Source organism: Ambystoma mexicanum, chromosome 9 (assembly GCF_040938575.1).
Source record: "Ambystoma mexicanum isolate Mex_15411 chromosome 9, UKY_AmexF1_1, whole genome shotgun sequence".
Lineage (NCBI taxonomy): Eukaryota > Metazoa > Chordata > Amphibia > Caudata > Ambystomatidae > Ambystoma > Ambystoma mexicanum.
This window is the reverse complement of record NC_090931.1, coordinates 677,024,416-677,041,922: the sequence shown is the minus strand read 5'-3', so window position 1 is coordinate 677,041,922 and position 17,507 is coordinate 677,024,416. Positions and strand designations below refer to the sequence as shown.

General features: G+C 45.0%; 1 protein-coding gene across 3 annotated transcripts in view; it reads right to left on the bottom strand.

The window, feature by feature from the left end:
- NBEAL1 (neurobeachin like 1) overlaps positions 1-17,507 on the bottom strand; it is a 2,018,929-nt gene that overhangs the window by 1,031,098 nt on the left and 970,324 nt on the right. For all 3 annotated transcript variants that reach the window (XM_069615520.1, XM_069615521.1, XM_069615522.1), the window contains one exon: positions 8,416-8,574. In XM_069615520.1, the coding sequence (XP_069471621.1) occupies positions 8,416-8,574 (159 nt within the window). The remainder of the gene's footprint in view (positions 1-8,415; positions 8,575-17,507) is intronic.

Sequence of the window (17,507 nt, the reverse complement as noted above, 5' to 3'; positions counted from 1 at the left end):
ATCGCTGCTGAACATGGAGGCGCCCTGTAAAGGTGAGTGGAATGCGGCGCTGCAGCGATCGACGCGATGAGCTTTTAAATAAAAGTCTTCCTTTTCAGGATTGTCGGCGAGATGTCTCCGGGATGCGGTTTTAGCAGGTAAGGACTTTTCCTTCTTCTGTTCTCTTCTTCTCTTCCTTTGCAGGTGATCCAGGATGCTGGCAGGCGTGGCAGAAGTCAGGATGCAGGAGCAGACACGGTGAGCGTCCAGCTGCTAGATGCAGAACAACGCGAAGCACGTGTGGCTGTTCGGGTGGGGTTTAAATAGCCTTGGAAGAAGTTCCAGGTATGTATCCTTCCTCCAATCAGGTATGTATCCTTCCCCGACCACGCCCGGATGGTAAATTAGTCCCACAGGTAAAGTAGTTCCTTTCAGGCCTCAAGGAGGCCAGGATCCTGCAGCATGGTCTGCATCAGGTAAGTGCACCCAAGCACTCCCATAATGAGCCTGGCGCCTATGACGCCAGGACTGATGTCTTTTATGAGCCTGGCGCCATAGGCGCCAGGACACTGTCCAAATGGCCCCTATATGGGGTTGCTGGGTCCTTCCTTGGGGACTGGATGTCCGCTTTCGGGGACGCAGGGCTTGAACCGGCTCCCCGGGAGCAGGTATCATGACAGGCGCTTTATACCTATACACCATCTTGGCCCAAACAGCAACCTCAAAACGGGGGTAAACTCCCTTTTTTATAATTCCAACCTTAGGAGTATTGCCACATTTTGGTGGCATTTTTGTCATTAAATTTAAAACAGCATTTTAGAGATGGAGACAGGTATAAAGTTTGACAAAAACCTTTACTTACATCTACATCTACACAAGGGGGTGTCTAACCACAGGGCCCCTTGGCCTTGGGTGGCTGAATGATCGAGTGGACCAAGCGATTCTCGCTACATTTTTTAGTGGAGGAAAACTCTGTATACAGGTACATTTCTAAATAGACATGAGCTAGAAGTATCTCCATTGTTCACTTACTATCTGAATTAGTTGTCATCAACAAATTAGCTAGGGAAAAGCTACTACGAAGGGTATAGGTTATAATAATTTGTTACAGCAAAAATGTTTTGATTTTTTACGAACAACTTTGATCTATATTACAAATTCAGATAGGAGGAAGATATCTAGAGAATACATGAAAATTGCAATCATCCAGGTGATTATTGAAGGAGGGTACCTGACAGACTATTAATGATGTAAGAGTGATGGGAAACAGAATATAAGAAATACTATATGATTGTTATTAATCATCTATTGTATTTATGAAAAAGATATGAAAAAGAATACAGATAACTGAATAGACAGCTTCTAAAGAAGGGAAACATTTTCCCAAAATGCATAGAGCTGTACACAAGGAATTGTAACATCAAGATTGTTGATCTATTCATATGTAAAATTTGCTTGAATATTGTGGACTACCTCTTTGTTGTAACGCTCACCTGGTATCCACGGGGACATCACTCAGCCTGTCTGGGTTTCCGACCACCTCGAACCCCTCCTTGGAATCTGTTCAGCGAACTCTGGGTCTGAAACACAGGATTGCCAGAGGTCAACTTCCTGTTGGTTTTGCTTGCCGACCCCCCCCTTCTTCCGTGGGTCCCAACCTTCTCCCCCGGGCTCTCTCCTTGCCTTGTTTTCTGATGTGGGGCGGTCTCCGTCCCGCCTTCGGAGCAGGGGTGCGTTGGCTGATGTGGGCTGGAAGGTGCCTAGTTGCTTCACTGGCACGGATCCGGCAGACAGGGCTTGCTGTGACTTCAGCCCGACCGGTAAATGGAAGAGCCTTGCAAAAGGTCCTGATGGCTCTAGTCTCTTTAATTATCTGTCTTTCCTTCCTTAGGTGGTGAAGATCTTGAGGATGGCGACGCGCTGCTGAGGTAAGTAGAAGTGCGGAGCGCAATGCTAGTTGGTTTCTTTCATTCTAACCAATGTTCATCTTTTCTATATCCTTTTAGGTGCCGCAATAACTCAGCGTGGCAGCGAGGTAAGGAGGTGAGCTGCGGTAAGTAAGCGCGATGTGCGGCGCCTCTTAAGTGTTTTTGCGCTAACCTGATGTCCCTTTTCCCCTTTTAAGATCGGTGGAATGTCCCGGAACCGAAGTTGTCCGATCGGCGAAATTCAGCTAAGAGTCTAAACCTCCTTGCTGTTTTCGAGAGAGAGCTAAGGTATTGCAGAAAGCTTACTAACGCTCTTCTTCTGTTCTTCTGTCCTTTCGTAGGGCGGGACGTGCCGAGATGGAGATGCCCACGCCGTAGGAACCTGCAAGGCTGGCAGAGAGCTGGGCAGAAGCGGGATGTCCTTCAAGGTGAGTATTATTAGTGATGTTCTTTTGTAGGAGCGCTGAGGAAGAAGAAAGAAGCAGGCCTCTTTGAGAGATCCGAGCACGGTGAGTGTCGCGCTGCAGGTGCAGAGAAACACAAAGCGTGTTTCTCGTGCCAGGCGTGGTTTAAATAGTCTGTAGGTATCCCTGGGCTAAACCACACCCAAAAGGCTAGACTGCCCATTCAGTTCAAGGAAATGAATTACATGGGGGGCATCCATTGGCCCATAATACATTGCAGGACTATGCTAAGTGGATCTTAGGGCTGTGAGTGAGATTGGTGCCACAAGCGCCAAGTTTGAGACCAGGTAGGTCTCTGGGGTGATGGAGAGGCCCTTAGGGGCCAAGTAGGTGACCGTGACCTGGCTCCAGCCTGGTATGCCAAATGGCTAGGGGCAGGAATCGTGACATTTGTTGATGTCTTCAATTACGGTTAATATTAGAGAATGGGATGGTTGAATCTTCAACTTTCCTTTATTTATTAATTTGAAGAAACAGAAATCAATATTGGCAATTTGATTATTGTTTATTATTAACAAATAGAGATTACCAAACAGGTTGAAGTAAATCTTTCCTTTTTACTAAAATTGAGTATCATGTGGTGTCATTGAAAAAGATTTACTAAAAATTGAATATCTGTTTGTTTACACAATATAAATTTGGTGTGCAGGGGACAGGAGAGGTCCACAAAAGGTGTGGACTTCTGCTGTTTTCAATTAGAGAGCAAGTCATCACAGGTTTTAAGTAGAGCAGTTTCCGTGCCTCTGGCAGCTCTGAAGCCAGACTGGTGGTTGCAGAGAAAGCAGACAGATTCGATATTTTGGGTCAGTTGGGAGATGGCAAGCTCTACAGGAGTTTGTCCAGGAAGGGGGTAATGGAGATAGGTTGATAGTTAGCAGGGCAGTAGAGGTCAGAAGAGGGCTTTTTAAGGAGGGGATGGATGAACAAGCCAGTGTTTGATGGGTAGAGGGAAGGAGCAAGTGGCAAAGGAGTGGTTCCAGAAATCAGTCAGGGAAGGCACAAAGGAGGCTTAATGCACTTAATAATAAAAATTAAAATCATTTACATCAGGGTGTTTTATTGTGAAAGCAGACAGATTAAAGAAACTTGGAACACAATAGGAAGAGTAACTGGAAGGGGGGACGCAGGCCAGATGTCCCCAAGTAAGAGACATTGAATGGACCGAGTTGAACTCTATACACCAAAAGGAGATTGGAGAGACAATGAGCCTAATGGCATTGACATTGTACCAGGGCAGGGAGCCCTTCTGAGCAAGTCACACCAGGGTGGGGGTCAGAAGCCAACCACCAATCATTCAGTTAGGGCCAAGGCAGACCTGTACTCTTTCCTGGGTTGGTTTGTTTCTTTTATAGCGGTAGGGTCAGAACGTAGCTAAGCACAGAGTTTTGGACAGAGGACATGTAGTGTTGTAGGAGACATCCTGGCTAGCACAGTTTTATACTTTTTCATCATACAATGGGACTAAGATCTCTAGATTTAGGGAAAATAGTTTTCTTTCTTTGATCTCTAATTAAATAAGGTTCAAACACAATGCCACCTTGTCTGTCTTCTGATTCCGAAAGGGCCTCATCTCCAATCTGTGTGCAATCTTGAATACACGTGATGGGTCACCCATTTTATCTTATGTTAGGGATTGGTATAGGGATCTGAGCTGGACAGTGACACATGGTGCAATGTTTGGGCTTAGGTTCAGGTACACTACTCTCTCATAGTCTACTAGCACCCAACCCAAAAGAGCAATATTTCAAGATGTGGTTTAGGTGGTACAAATCTCTGCCACTCAGACATTGTGCAAACGGAAGGCAAGGCATTGGAGAAGATGCAGGGGGGTGGGCACATTTCTTCATAAATGGTGGCCATGCCCCAAGCTACAAAAGATATTGGGATCAAGAGGTTGCAAAGTTTCATATCATTTGCAAACGGAAATTATCTGAGAGGCAGAAAGTTTGCTTAATAAGCATTCTGGTGCAGGTTTTCTTTCTGCCAACAAAAATCTAATCAACCTCGCATCCAAGAGTCTTTTAGTGGCACTTTTGCTGATTGCAGGGTGTTAGGCAGAAACCTGTGAAGTTCCCTTAGGGACAACTGCAAAAGATTTAGGACTACAGGTGGTTGGCAGTAAACCCAATTGGTAGCAGTCTGTACCACCCAGATTTACCTGGTAGCTGTGGCTGAGCAGTCAGACTTCTCTCAAGATGAGTTAGGCAGTATGCAGAGTATACACGATAGGTACAGAGATACAGTAGTACAAGCAAACACTGACCAGAGCTTTGGTGTAAAAGTATATAATTATTTATTTAAAGACACACTTATAATTTACACTAGCACAAAAAGAGGCAAGTAAATTCCACACACAGTCACTATTACTAGATGTACATCCCTTATTCCTTATTAGACACGTCTTAGTTAACACCACTTATCTCCAGACAGAGGTGAGCGCTTAACTAAAGATGGCACTACAATAAGTTAAGAAAAAGGGAGGGAAATGGCAGAAATTAGGAAAAGCACACAACACAATACTTTAGAAGCGGCCAGCAAGGCAGGAAAGTCAAGTCTACTTGTGAGCAAAAAGTTCAAATCCAGGCTCCCTCTTTGAGAGAACAGAACACTAATGCGCCCAAGATCACACAGTCTTGAAAAGTCTAGCAGGGAGTTCAGAAAAGAATTAAGTCAGCTCAGAAAAGTTCAGTTAGCCAGCTAGGGCTAACCCAAGTGGTAAGTGGAAGCTTTAAGAGTCGCCCCACACAGACCGTTGCGAGGGAGGCCAGGCGGACACAGTACCTTCAAAGTGGAGAGGATCCTCCAGCGGGGGCAGTTGTTCCTGGCAGCAGGTGCAAGTCACGGCGTCGTCCAGAGGAAGAGATGGTCTCGACGTGGAGGAAAGCTGAAGGTCGTTGCACTGCCAGGGAAAAAACCAGCAGCAGAGTTCTCCGGTTAAAAGGTAAGACCCTTTTATTCGCGGTGGTGGAAAAACCGTGGTATTCCGGTTACCGGGGTGCTTGGCACAGGCAAGGCGGCCATGAGATGATCCGGGAAGGCGAAAAGACGGGCAAACTGGTTATCCCCACCAGTCAAAGGAAGAAGACTCTCCGGACTGGAGATCTCCTCTGTCGTCGGGAAAAGTGGTGAGACGGTTCAGCAGGGCTCCACCGGTGGTGTCGTCGTTGCAGGTCGGCTCAGCTTCTCCCTCTTCGGATTCTTTAGGTCCTGTGGCGACTTCTGAAGTTCCAGTCCCCAAAGCCCTGCTTTTATGCAGCAAACCCCCATTCATTCAGCCTAGCTGTCAATCAAACATGCTAAGTGGTGAGCCGGGCGGCTCACCACTTGGGCCAATCACACAAGAGTGTGACTTGAGTTGCCAAGGCAACTCAGTCCAGGGTGCCTAGACCCCCTCCCACACTCCCTGTGGTACCCAGACAGAGTGGCACCACTTTTGGAGGCTTCTGTGGAGAAGCCCGCCAAAAAGTGGAACAAAGGTCCCGACTTGAGTTGGAGTCACAGAAGCGAACACAAACGCCATTTTGGAACCGAGTTTCGGCAAAAATTACCAACCGGTGATTTAATATTAATTTAATAAACCGGCGGTATGTTCGAGGCTATATTAAAAAGTGGTAGCCTCGAACAATGGGAAAATCCCATAGGAAAATATTTGCGGTCGAATATAAAAAGTAGTATCCACTGCCACCAGCCAAAACTCGATCAGAGGGGATGGAGACGTGCCCCCTCGAACAACAGACCCCGGGGCAATCGAATTGCCCTGACCAGTACGTCCACAGTATGATGGTTTGTACTGGTTTCTGTTCATAATTTGGGACTAGTAAAGCCAATGCTGACTTTACATACCCTGGGAGACAGTAGTCGGTCCCAGGTTATGGAGTCTATGTTTGGGGGTCGCTACGACACCCCTGGGTTACGGCAGGGAGGGTACTGTGTAGCCCACATACCAAAAACACATGAAGCCCTATGGGGTAAAGGACCCCATAGCCCATAAAACACATTCAAAGTCAAAGGAACACCTCAAATCATGTCTAAGAGTGGGAGAAAAAGAGTCTCACTCTTAGCAGGAGAAAAAAATAAACCCCATAAAATCCAGCAAAGCTGCTGGGGGACTCACTAGGTTTGGGAAATTAGCCTTTACAGAGAATTCTCCCTAACACAGGGTCTTGGCCAGCTCAGAGTACCTGATATACATGATTCTTCTTCTAAAATTTGGATCGTCATCATCAATGAAAAACATACTCATTCAACACATGAAGAGATGTCTTGATTTTTCCTGATATGAGGACTATTTCTGGATCATTTAAAATCGACTAATACAGATTGCACCTGACCTATTAGGTTACTGGCCCTTGGGCTTTTGAATTACCAAGAACCTTGATCTGTTTATACTACATATTTTCATTGCCTGCAAGATCTTTACATTGCATACTAATTTATCCAAAGTGAAAGATTCTCTTCATATTTTAACATATTGCTTAACCAGAGTGAGCCTTCTACTTTTGATTCTTTAGTGCCTGCAAACTAACTCTGTTATGATGTCAAAAGAGGTGTTTGTCTTTGCATATTTTTATACTGCATTACATTATCCTAAAATCTCTCTGGCATTCTCACCGGGAATGGAGCCGGGAGCATTTTACAAATGGCAGACGGAAGGGCACTACAGGCTGAGAGACATGTTCCTGGGGCAAGCAATTCAAACCTTTGTGTAGAGTAAACAGAGGTTTGGGATAGACAAAAAGGAGAGGCCGAGGTATTTCCAGATCAGTTGCTGGCTCTCAGGCCAGGGGGCACTACACCTACTCACACCCTTTGAAAGGTTTATATCCACTCAGGACAGGTCAAGTGGTCTTCTATTGGGTTTGTATAAAATTCTGCACAAGTCTGTCCCATGCAGGATTTGACCACATATGGTGCGATGGGAAAAAACCATTAGGAGGGAAATACCATGGATAAATGGGAGAAGCATTCCCAAATTGGTTAAGTCCTCAGAGCTGCAGGAAGCATAGTACAAATAAATATAAAGATGGCACTACACCCAGGCCAAGCTTAAAAAGGGGTTACAGGTTCCTGGTCTTGCGTCTGGTGGAGACGCCCCAAAATGGAGCCCTTCTGGACGGAAGTCCAAGACTCACAGACCCACGTCTTTGGGGAAGATGCACAAATTCCCCTTGAGGAAGTGTTGCTGGGGCTGGACGGGGAGCTCCGGGAGGCATGACCAGAGCACAACAAAAAGCCTGAATAGTTCTCACACTTTTTTACGCCATGCTGCTCATGGCGCAATGATGGAAGGGAGCGGAAATTCCGACCCCCCCCAAGATTGGCTTCGGAGGGTCTGGGACTTTGTGGCCCTAGAATGGCTGTCATATGCTATTAATAATGAAGTGTCCTGCTTTGCCAACGACTGGAGGGAATTACTTACATTCAGTGGTCAAAGTGTATGAAAAGAAGTAGTGAAACTATGTTCCTTACTGGCCTTTCACACTCCCCACAAACCCCATCACCACGCCCCCTGCCAAGCACAATACAAATCCCCAAACACATGCGCCTGCTGTTTAAGGGAACGTTCAAGTGCAGTGCACTGAAAGTGCAAGTTTCAACTTCTTTGTATGCTTTTATTTTAAAACAAAACAATTCTGGAATGGTTTCTTTTTAAAAAGAAGTATAGGAACAGTAAACTAAAAAAAGTTTTTCAAAAGTAGAGGAGCACCGCTCCCGCCCACTTCGACCACTGCTTACATTTCTTAAGGAAGACTTTAGAGTGCAGTGGTGCCCGCAGCGCCTGAAATACCTGAAACTGACCTGAACTATATCCCCAGGGGGGTGTCAACCCCAGAATATGTTAGACCCAGAGATCTTGTCGCGAGGTGGATATTGGGTGGAGAACATAGGGGGTGGGGGTTTGGTTATTTGGAGCTTTGTATACATATTTATGCGTTTCATATGCGTATTGTATGCTTCTTTAAATTGAATACACATATTCTAATATCTCAATAAAAGGTTTAGAAACAAAAATAAGCAAATTGAAGTTTAATGTAAGTTTGTACCTTAAATACAAGTTCTTTCAGCCTGGTGGAGTATCTCTGGTTTAGTACTAGAGCGTAGAGGATGTCAGCATTTCCAGGTTCAAAGAGCAACAGAAATAATTGGTCCCGGGATGTGCTTGTTTGAAGGAGACTCAGTAACACCTCCAGAATGCCACAGAGCTACAAAAGGAAACCATATTCTTGAGACAGTTTATGTAGCACTTGATGCAAATAAGAGATACACCAACATGTGTAACATGCTTCCTAGGTTGTTTGGACCTCTACAAAAATCTTAATGTTACACTAATAAGAAAAACAATCCCAAACAAAATGTACATGGATAATATTCGGAATTTCAAACATTGACAAAGGTTCATCAGTTAAACCTGTTCAAGGAAAGTTTATTTTACCATTGTTTTTCCTGATAAAAAGAAGACAATGTCTTGCTGATTTTGGGACTGAATCAGGCCTTCATGCAGCATGCCCCATTTCAGACAACAGCAGTGTAACTAAAAAGTCCAGTTTAAGATTAGGTTTACTCAAACTATATCAACGTTTACTATACTGGCAAACTTCTCTGTTACAATGTATGAAATATAAAGAAACTGTATGCATTCATACCACATTTCTATATGTAAAGTAATCAATTTCGGGCTTCCATTGAAACTGAGTGGAAAGGAAACTCTGAAACATAGGAGTTACAAATTGTGTGAGAATGTTGAGAAAAAATTTCATGTTATAGTCATTTAATACTTCAAAGTACTTTATGTACCATTCATTTTATTTGATACATTTTGGAGGAAAGCATCAATGTTTGCATATGAAAAGAATCAGTGTGCGTTATCAAATCCATGCTGGATTACATATTTTCAAGCATACACCTGCCCAATAATACAAAATCCTGCAGCACATAAAAAGTTGTGATAAATGCTTTTAGCCCCACTTTATCCACTCCGCTTAACTTGAAAAATGACACCCAATGATTGTAGCTTTATTTCCCTCAACCTGAATGGAAACCTACAAGCTCCAGCATAGAAAATGAGAATTTACAAAAGATGTCATAAGAGACAAAGTGAAATTAAATGCATGACAAGGGAACTGTTTCACACAGCTTGTTCTGCGTCCCCCTAATTTGTAATCACCCAACAATCACACTGTATATAATTTTAAGAAAAAAGTGTCATAGAAAAGGTCACTGCCCGTTACCTTTTCGTGTCTCTAATCACTTCCTTTTGTAAATAATCTGCCTCTGAGACACATTAAAAAGATAAGACCTCACTGTGCAGCCCTGGCTGTTTGTGTTTGAGGGGAGCGATGCACATCAGGGGGAAGCAGCATGGGCATTTGCCCCTTGTCCAAATGTAAAATCCATTTCTGGTTGCACTCTTTAGGAAATATTTTAATACTGTTTTTAGTTGTTTTTTTTTTTAAAATCAAGTTTTATTAGCATTTTGTAAAGTAACATTTGACAGTGTGTTGGCATAAAAAATGAATAAGAAGATTTAAATGGCTCATGAACATTCTTAACCATTCCCTTTATATGATTAACCCTCCCACCCTCTACTCCCTCACCCTCTCTAACGCCCCGTCTAGCACACAGCACATAAAACAACTGGTAACCATGTGAGGTTCGAGGCCGTGTTCAAACATTACAATTTGCACCTTGGGTCTTTTCTTAACTTCGATTAATTAACATATTTTGCAAAAAAGAGAAGCCACATTTCTCCAATCTTAACCCTTGATTCATTAAGAACATGTGTCATGTATTCAATTTTGTACATTCCCCTGACTTTTCTGAGCCATTCCTCCTCTGTGGGGGTTTTTGTCACGCTTCCAAGAATTGTGACACACAGCACCTGGCTGCCACCATCATGGTGCTGGTCATGTGATTTCCCTTTCCCTGGTCTGTCCCTTTGTTTGTATCCCATACCCAAAACAGGGGGCCCCATGGTGATAGTCCTCTTGAGATCCCATCAATCCCCTTGATCCATGATAGGACCTTCCCCCCAGTATATGGATACATCACCTGACAGCATTGGGGGATGGGAGGCACAACTAAAACGTCAAGGGTTTTAATGGTGCATGTAATTAAGTAAAATTTGTAAATCAAGTATGTAAAAGATGTTTCAGGTGCAGCTGGGAAGATCACGAGGCTACTCGGGATCCAAAAAATGAAACACAAAACAAGCACCAAGCGTTTCCGGCCGGTAACGCAGTATTGCACTCTCAATGGGAAATATTCCCAGATATAATTTCACAGCCTATTGCGGGATACAAATTCAGACAACAATATGTACAGTGAAATATTTACAGAAAACAACACGGTTGAGCTAAGAAAAGCGCTCAAATACACCTCGAAAATTATACAGTAGAAACTATGTTGATGTTCCGTCATATCATATAACATTTCATTCTGTTCCGAGCAATACAGTGTGTTGCTCAAATAGACATCAACATTGAGAAACATCCCTATGTGGTGGTGGGTGCCAACGCGTTTCGGATTAATTTAATCCATATTCAGGGCAGGGCGCATTTAACTTTCACTTTTTGTTCTAGACGATTTCTCTGGAAAAATCCTTTACGGTAGAGTGAAGAACTCATTCGCTCTGGAGAACATCTCCTGGTCGCCAAACAGCGAAATGGTAGTGGCGGCTAAAGATTGATGAAAGACTCCCAAAAGGATGTCTGTGCTAGTGTGACGGAATATCAACATAGTTTCTATTGTATTATTTTCGAGGTGTATTTGAGCGCTTTTCTTAGGTCAACCGTGTTGTTGTTTTCTGTAAATATTTCACTGTACATATTGTCTGAATTTGTATCCCACACTGGGTATCTAACAGTGTGTGGAAAATTGATTTTTGTGATATAAAAATACAAAAATACGATTGTATACCTGCCTCGAGTCTGTTTGGGGTTTCTTAGTCAAGTTCTTGCAGGGGGACAGGAACATGCAAACATAGAAATGTGTTTTTGAACTGTAGTTCGGTGAAGACACAAGGAAAAAGTTAAATGACCTTGAATACTCTTGTGAAAGTAACAAAATACTGCCATCCATTTTGGGCTATCTGACTCCTGTCTGGAGTTTTTGAACCCCAATAGGCTGTGAAATTATATCTGGGAATATTTCACACTGGGAGTGCAATACTGGGTTACTGGCCGGAAACGCCTGGTGCTTGTTTTATGGGTACATCCCCACCACATGTAGTAATAGTCGGCGCCCGGCTACCGGCATCTACAGCAGCGTGAGTCAGCGCCCGGATACATCTTAGCCAGTAGGGCCGGAGGGTGGTGCCAGCGGTGTATGAACTTAAGTGTCTGCATCCTATACTGAAGGAAGGCTGAGGATTGTGTGACCCTTCTACATATGGTTACAAATAGATTGTCTGTTATATCCCTTATCAGATCTTTCACCCATCTTTCCCTGGCCACTGGGCCCTGTGGAGGGTCCGCCTTCAGTAGTACCCTATACAAGCATGCTATGCAGCCCATTGTATCTCCATTTTGTATGAGTGCTAATTCAACAGGGGTGAGGTCTTTACGCAAGTTGTTTCCCCATTGTGTATCATTGAGAGCTCCCTTTAACTGCAAGCATCGGAATGGAGAGTGTTGGCCGACCTGCAAGAGGTCCTCCAGTTTCCCCATCAATAGGAACTCCCCCCTGTCCCACATCTGCCCCACTCTACTCAGGCCTGCCTCATAACATTTCTGAAACTACAGGGGTTCCGCTATCAGGTTTCTAACAGGTGGGGCCCAGATGCAGCTCACTGGGTATGGCCATGTCGTGATCCACCTCATGTTATTCCCTTCTATCCAGATCGACCATAACACCTCTAGGATGGGGTGTTGCAGGATTCTACATGGGATGTTTCTCTGGGGCACCCATAAGCATTCCCCCATGGAGACTGGGTCGAAGTTTGAGTTGTCCATGGCCACCCATTGCTTTTCTGACTGCGGCTCTAGGTGGTCTATAAGTATGCGCAACTGTGTCGCTTTATAGTAGATCTCTAGGTCCGTCCGTGAGCCCGACCCCCCCCCCCTTCCCTTGCCATTGTGAGTGCTCTAAAAGCTATTCTGGGTCTGCCCACAGGAATTTCCGAAGCTTTTGTTTAACCATATCAAAAAAGTGTGCAGGGATTATTACTGGGAGCATCTGGAACAAGAATAGGAATTTGGGTAGGACTGTCATCTTCAGACAGTTGAGCCTAGCCATCGACGAGAGGTTAAGTCTGGTCCAATACTCTAGTTTTGTCTTGACTTTTTCCCATAGGGGGATAGTTTTTGTCTAACAGATTGCTGAGGTTCCTTGGATCTCGATTCCTAAATAGCAGAATCCCTCTCCCCTACATAGAAACCCAGCCCCTCATGTAGGCACTGTTCTGCTCCCTCCTTGGCCCAATCGGGTGTGCTACTGATTTGCAACAGTTTACCTTGAACCCTGATAACTGTCCATATACTTCCAACCTTTCTAGCAATATTGGGAGGGAGGCTTGGGTGATGTATAAGAGCGCGTCATCTGCAAAAAGGCAGAGTTTGTATTCCACCTCTCCCACCCTGACCCACCTAATGTCGCTCTGTGCCCTCACATCTATTGCCCAGGGTTACATCCCCAGGACATATAAGAGTGGTGATAGGGGGGCAGCCCTGCCTCGTTCCCCTTCCTAATCTAAAAGGTTGTGACGCTTCTCCATTCACTGCAACCCTTGCTCAGGGTTCCAAATACAAGTCTGACACCCTGCTTGCCCATCTCTTTCCCATTCCCACCTCTGCCAGGAACCCCCTGCAAAAATGACCAGTTACCCAGTCAAAGGCCTTTTCGGTGTTGAGAGATAACATTAGCAATCACTGTTCTTTGGCATCTGTTGAATGAAGTACATGTAGGGTTTTTTGAAGATTATCTGCCCCCTGTCTGTTTCTCATGAAGCCTGTCTGGTCAGGATGGGTCAACCTCAGTAGATCCCTTTTGAACCGTGTTGCCAGCTTGAAGAGCTTACCATCAACGTTAAGGAGTGATATGGATCTGTATGCTTGGCAGTATGTGTGGTCCTTGTCAGGATTTGGAAGTACTACTATCTGTGCCTCCAGAAAGCAGGGGGGGAACCTTGCCACTATCGCTAATAGCATTGAACACCTTTGCTAGTGGGCCAGCTAACAGCTCCTGAAACTGTTTATAAAAATCTGTGTAGCCATCTTCCCCTGGAGCTTTCCCGCTCTTTAGTTTCCCTGTGGCTGTCACCATCTCTTTTGTCGTAGCTTTGGCCTCCAAGATTTCTAATATATCACCAGAGAGTTTTGGGATGGCCAAGCCTTCCAAATATGTTTTAACCGCGTTCTCCCCTGATCCCAGAGCCTCTCTGTACAGTTCTGCGTAGTACTCCACAAAACAGCCGGGGATCCCTTCCCTCGGGTCTACCAGCTTCCCTTCCCGATTTCTAATCTTCACCACCTGCCTGTCACCTCTATGTCACGAATCCTGTTTGCCAGCATCGTCCCCACCCGGTCCCCCTTCTCATAGTATTGTTGTTTGGTGTATTCACTTTTTTGATCACCTCCCCTGTTAGTGTAGCATGCAAGGACTTTCACTTATCCTGGATCTCCTGCAGTAGGACCTTTCTGTCTCCTGTCCAGCCATTCAACCATACCCTGAGTTCCTGTATATCTGTCCGTAATTTGCCCTCTATGAGCCCCCATTACCTAGGGATCAGCAAGAGGTCGATCCTGGTGTAGGATGAGTGAAGGGGGTGAGAAGAAGGTGTAGCCCCCAGCTTGGGGTGAGGCGGCCCTCCATACTTCTATCCAGAAGTGATCTTCCAGGAGGGTCGCAAAATCCATGCTCTTTCCCCATTTGTCTGTTGCCCTCTTGCAGACCACCAATCCAACCTTGGGTCAACCACTAGATTGAAGTCCCCCCCTATCAGCATGTGTCCCTCTCCCCAATCCTTCAGCATCGTAAGGATCTTTCTCAAGAAGGGAAGTTGGCCTGAGTTGGGTGCGTATATCGTAGCCAACGTAAACATTACCCCATCCATTTGTCTGTTAAGTGCCAGAAATCTTCCCCCAAATCCTCTGTTGACCTGGGGTTCTTTCATCTGAAAATATCTCGCCAACACAATTCCAACCCCTTCCTTTTTATGTTCTTTGATGGAGGCTTAGAACATCTGTCCCACCACACCCTTCCTCAGTGGCCTTTTCATCCCCTACTTAAAATATGTTGCCTGCAAAAACAGGATGGACAACTGGAGATTGTGGAACATATTATATGTCAATGACCTTTTATTTGGCGAGTTGAGACCTTGAAGGTTAAGGGTTGCCACCTTGAGCTCAACCATACCCTTTTTTGGGGTGTTTTTTTATGACCAGGACTCCCGCCCCCTCCAGGACTTTCACTGCCCTGGCCCTGTGTGTGCCAGTTTCCACCCGCCTTATCTCAAAGTCCCCCACTCCCTGTTTGCCCTCCCTAACCCGCAACTGTAAACCGCAAAATAAACCATAGACACTCTGGGCATATAGCCCAACCAAGTAGACACACCTGGCTATCTCCAGGTCATCAGGATATGTGGAGGCTAGCGACAAGCCTAGCCGCCTCTACCCAGACGAGTACTTGAACATGTAGGGGAGTTTATCCTTGTGCAAGGCCCCCTTTCTCTCTCCTCCCAACTTTGTCCTGCCCTTGTTTCTGTTCATCTTGGAGGCGGGCGAGTGTCGACCCCTCTGCTTTCTGGTCCGCCTCAAGCTCATTTCTCTCCTGCGTTCCTTGGGTTGGGCTAATGCACTCTTGAAACTTTCCCTTAATTGATGTTCGCTCTCCCTCCGGCAGCATTTCCTCGTTGTGTAGTTCCTTGAGGCGGTGGTTTGCCTCCTCTCACCTTGGCAAGACATAATGTTCACCCTTCAGCTCGAATGCCAGGGCAAAGGGAAAGCGCCAACGATATCTCATCCCTTTTTTTTGTTAAGGGCCTGCCTTTCCTGCGCTGATCTAAGGTGTACGATGATAAATCTGGACAGATTGTCACTTGGGCTCCTTCCCAATCTATTGTGCCCTTCTCCTTGGCCTTTTGGAGGATTTCCTCTCTCTCGATAATAGTGGCATTTAAGCACCACTGAGCGTTTGTTTATTTATTTGTATTGCACGCCAGACCCAAGGGTATCAGGGCGCAGGAAGATGCAAGAAGACTTTCAACTTAAGTTACACAGTGGCATGTATAAAAATAGAGGCCATGATATACAATTGGATGATGTACAAGAAATAGTAGGCAAGTACACTACTGGGAAAAACACTATACAACAAGAACATAATTTAACAAAGGCAGTCTGCAGATCTATTTACAGTGCAGGTGGAAAGGGAGGCAGATGCATTACTGGTCATGGTCTTTAAGCCAGTTGATAAGGTTCTGTCTTAAGTTCCTATATGTTTGGTCAACTCTCAAGGATAGGCGCAAGGAATTCCACAGCTGTGCTGCTTTGACTGAGAAACTGCCACGCCCGACCTTAGAAAGTTCAAATCTTGGCACAGTTAGGCAGTTAGTATAAGCTGTTCTAGGAGGCCTGCTTGAGGATTTTCTGTTGCATCTCTCAGCGAGATAGCTAGGCGCTGTGTTGTTCAAACATTTGTAAGTAAGTGAGGAAGTTTTCAGCTGGATTTTGTCATTGGTAGATAGCCAGTTATTCTGTCTTCTTGTTTCTGGGATGTGCTCTTTCCTTGCTATGCCCAATGCAGCTCTCAGGACATTATTTTGGAGTGTTTGTATTCTCCTGACAATGTGTTTATTGGCACCAATGTAGAGGGCATTACAATAGTCCCAGGATTAGTGCTCTGGCCAGGATGATACAGCTATTCTTGGATAAGAATAGTTTTCCAGCTCTTATTAATTTGCATGTATATGCAGTGGCTGAAGCCATGGAGTTTACTTGTTTGGTAAAAGTGAAGGTAGAATCAAGGTAAAAGCCTAGAGTTTTCACCTCTTTGGCAACTTTAATAGAGTTACAGTCGAAGCTAAAGGATATGTATGCAGGGCCAAGTTTTTGGAGGTTAGATGTGGTACCCAGGATAATGAGCTCATTTTTGTCATCATTCAGGCATAGACCGTGAGCAGCCATCCATGCCTGGATGATGAGGTAAACTCTATTTACCAAGGCCAAATCCCTGTCATAATCCCCGGTAAGTGGTAGGAGAATCTGGGTATCATCTGCATAGTTGGTATAGGTGATACCAAGATGCTCCAGATCATCGAAAAGGGGCTTGGTAAATATGTTGTACAATGTAGGTGAGACACATGATCCCTGGGGCACTCCGCCGGTGATAGGGATGGGGTCCGCAGCTGCTGAGGGAGAGAAGACTCTCATAGTCCTGTTACTTAGGAATGACTGTATCCAAACTATGGCCTCCTTAGAGAAATGCGCTGCTAAGTCCAGGTGGTTGCATAAGTCCTTGTGGTCCACCAGGTCAAATGCAGCCGAGAGGTTGAGAAGGAGAACTAAGGCTGATTTTCCCTTGTCTCTAAGCTCGTCAATTTGGGCCTTGAGATCAATTAATGCCGTTTCGGTGCCATGTAGGGGGCGAAATCCCGATTGGCGCGCTCCAAGGAGTTGGTTGATCTCCAAATATTTCTGCATTTGGAGATAGGCCACCTTATCTAAAATTTTGAGAAGAAATGGCGCTATAGTGATGGGTCGATAATTAGTTGGTATGGTTGGGTCTAATGTCTGTTTTTTAAGAAGAGGGAGTACCAGGACTGAGGTTACTTGGGATGGTGCCCGAAGACAATGAAGCATTGATTAGCTTAGATATGAAAAGTGCTAAATCTCTCGGAGCATCCTTAATTAGTTGGGCAGGGCATTGATCACCCTGGCAGTTCGAGGGTTTAAGGGAAAGGATGACTTTTTCCATCTCGAGAATAGAGATTTTGGAGAAGCTGAATCGGAGTGGAGGTTTATGAGTTGGCACAGGTGTGTTGTTGGTTGAGGTCGTAGCGTTTAAAGAGGCCTTTTTTTTTACAATCTTGTCCTAGAGGGTGGAGACCTTATTGGCTAGCGTGTACCCCCTCCAGATCCTGCACCTCCATGGACCGTGTAAAATTTTAATTCTCTCTTCAGTGGCCCTTAGTAGCCTACGCAGC